At 56.3% G+C, this 2,019-nt stretch overlaps 2 protein-coding genes across 2 annotated transcripts; one reads left to right on the top strand and one right to left on the bottom strand.

The window, feature by feature from the left end:
- Window positions 1-531: 531 nt before the first annotated feature.
- CTAM01_17238 (uncharacterized protein) lies at window positions 532-921 on the top strand (the record flags this gene model as incomplete). Its single annotated transcript, XM_060533226.1, has 1 exon — window positions 532-921. One exon carries the CDS (start codon window positions 532-534, stop codon window positions 919-921), a length of 390 nt encoding a protein of 129 aa, XP_060372195.1.
- Window positions 922-1,560: 639 nt separating this feature from the next.
- On the bottom strand, window positions 1,561-1,983 carry CTAM01_17239 (uncharacterized protein; the record flags this gene model as incomplete). Its single annotated transcript, XM_060533227.1, has 1 exon — window positions 1,561-1,983. A coding segment is annotated over one exon (423 nt), but the record flags the coding sequence as incomplete, so codon positions are not given.
- Between the last annotated feature and the right edge of the window lie 36 nt (window positions 1,984-2,019).

Below are 2,019 nucleotides of genomic sequence, written 5' to 3' on the forward strand. Positions count from 1 at the left end.
GACATACACTCGGAAGGAAGGGGGGACGTGCGAACAGGATCCATCGGATCGAGTTGTTTGCTGCTTGACGATGGGCAAGCCCTGCATTCAGATCAAACAGTCGAGGCGTTCAGCTACACTCGTGAGCGCCAGTGAATCCGACGAATCCACTCATTCGACAAACGCTCTCATTTCGCGCTCTTATCCGTAAGCCATGGCTTGTTGCTTTTCCCATTTGCATTCTCCCAGTCGTCGGTGACATGGCATCCAGCGCCAGAAATGAATTCCCCCCAAAAGATGGACGCACTTTCTTCGCCGTGCGCCTACTGCGAATCGGGTGCTGTCAGAGACCCATTAGCAAGAAACCACAAGCTGCTACTGATTTGCACCGCTGCACAACGCTACGTCCTGCTCCGTCGGCGGTGGGATCCAAGTGTGTATCTCGTCGCCAAAGACCTATCCTTACGTCAGACGAGAGAGTCGGGGCCATCTAGGGCGGAAAGCCGGATTTAACCGTCATTGTACAGGGGGCTCGACCGCGAGCCCCAGCCAATGGTCGATTGTTGCTTCTACGCTGTTATCGGATGTGTGCTGGAGAAACCCACCCCCTTCCCGGGACCGAGACCGGGCCTCGGCGGGCTCGTCTCCCACAAAGCTGCAGGGGCCAATTCGATTTCCCTACCGACGGCACTCAGAAAGAACAGAAAGAACGGCCACCATTGTACCGGTAGGCGAACGGCCAAAAACGGCTCCGGCTCCAAGCATCTGGACCGGCTAGGCGCAACGCAGGACGGGCTCCACCCGCATTACCGCGGAACATGGCGGGCTTTGGGGTTCGTCAATCACCATTCATCCCATCACACAGCATGCAAGGTACGATCTCAATCTCGACCGCCCACAGGGCTAGCGTCATGGCGGCTGAAGAGCACTGACAGTCGCTAGCATCGGGTCGTCTTCAACTTCCCTTTCCACTAATTTGCCGTCTGTCGCTGGTTTGGTGCCAGAATTGAATTGTGGTAAAGAGACCGCTGGCGAACTACTCACGAGCAGGGGAGTGGGGCTGCAGCTCTACGTAATCGAAAGAGAGACGGGCGAAATCCAGGTGTTCACTGCACCAGAAAGCTACGGAGATCTCATTGCCCATCGGAAGCACCGCCCACCAAAAGGCCTAGAGGTTTGCACGAAGAAAACGTCATCACAACATGAGGCCTCAGCGGCAATACGGCCTCGAAAACGGCAGCTGGAGTATTGGCAGCCTTTTCAATGTAATTTTCGGAACATGCACGATGGTTTCCATCTCTACATAGAAATACCGCACTTGATTCATGTCCTAAACTCAACGCTGTGTGACCTATCTCATGACTCGTTGCGCCGCCTTCAAGTAGCCAGACACCGGTCAAACGCCAACGCCTAATGATGGCAAAGTTTCCACGTGCTTCAACTTCGCGTCGCTTTCCTTTCACGGATAACTTCCAGCAACATGCCCCAGCAATAACCCTTCATCACGGATCATCATAGCTCATCATAGCTCACCATAGATTCTTGATACTGTTCAATGATCCCTTCTCCCATGACTTGCTGTTATGTGTTGTTGCCACGCCCAGAATAGGCAGGCGGTGGGAAGGGCGGCACGTCGAGAGCCACGTAGGACTGCCGATCGACCTCCACCGTGGTCGTCACAAGCACGCCGTCGCCCGTGTGCTGCGGCCCGGGGCCGCTGTCTCTGCGTATCTGCGTCTTGTGTCGCCTCAGTCTGTCAACAGACCGAGTCCACCTATGTTTCGGACTGTCCTTGCTGAAGAAGCTCTCCGACACCGTAGACCGACGTCGGGGCCAGACGCTGACGAGCAGCAGACGCAGGCTGGGCAGGCTCGCACACAGCATCGCCGTCGACTGCTCGACGAACGACCACGCCACAATATCGACATGGTCCCACGTCTCGTCGAACGTGGTGCTGTACTCCACCAGGTATCTGACCCGGACCGCCGACGTCACGCACGCGCTGTCTGCCGTGTGAGCCTTCCCCTCCCACCTTTCTGC

This window comes from Colletotrichum tamarilloi, assembly GCF_030869305.1.
Source record: "Colletotrichum tamarilloi strain Tom-12 chromosome Unknown Scaffold_434.1, whole genome shotgun sequence".
Lineage (NCBI taxonomy): Eukaryota > Fungi > Ascomycota > Sordariomycetes > Glomerellales > Glomerellaceae > Colletotrichum > Colletotrichum tamarilloi.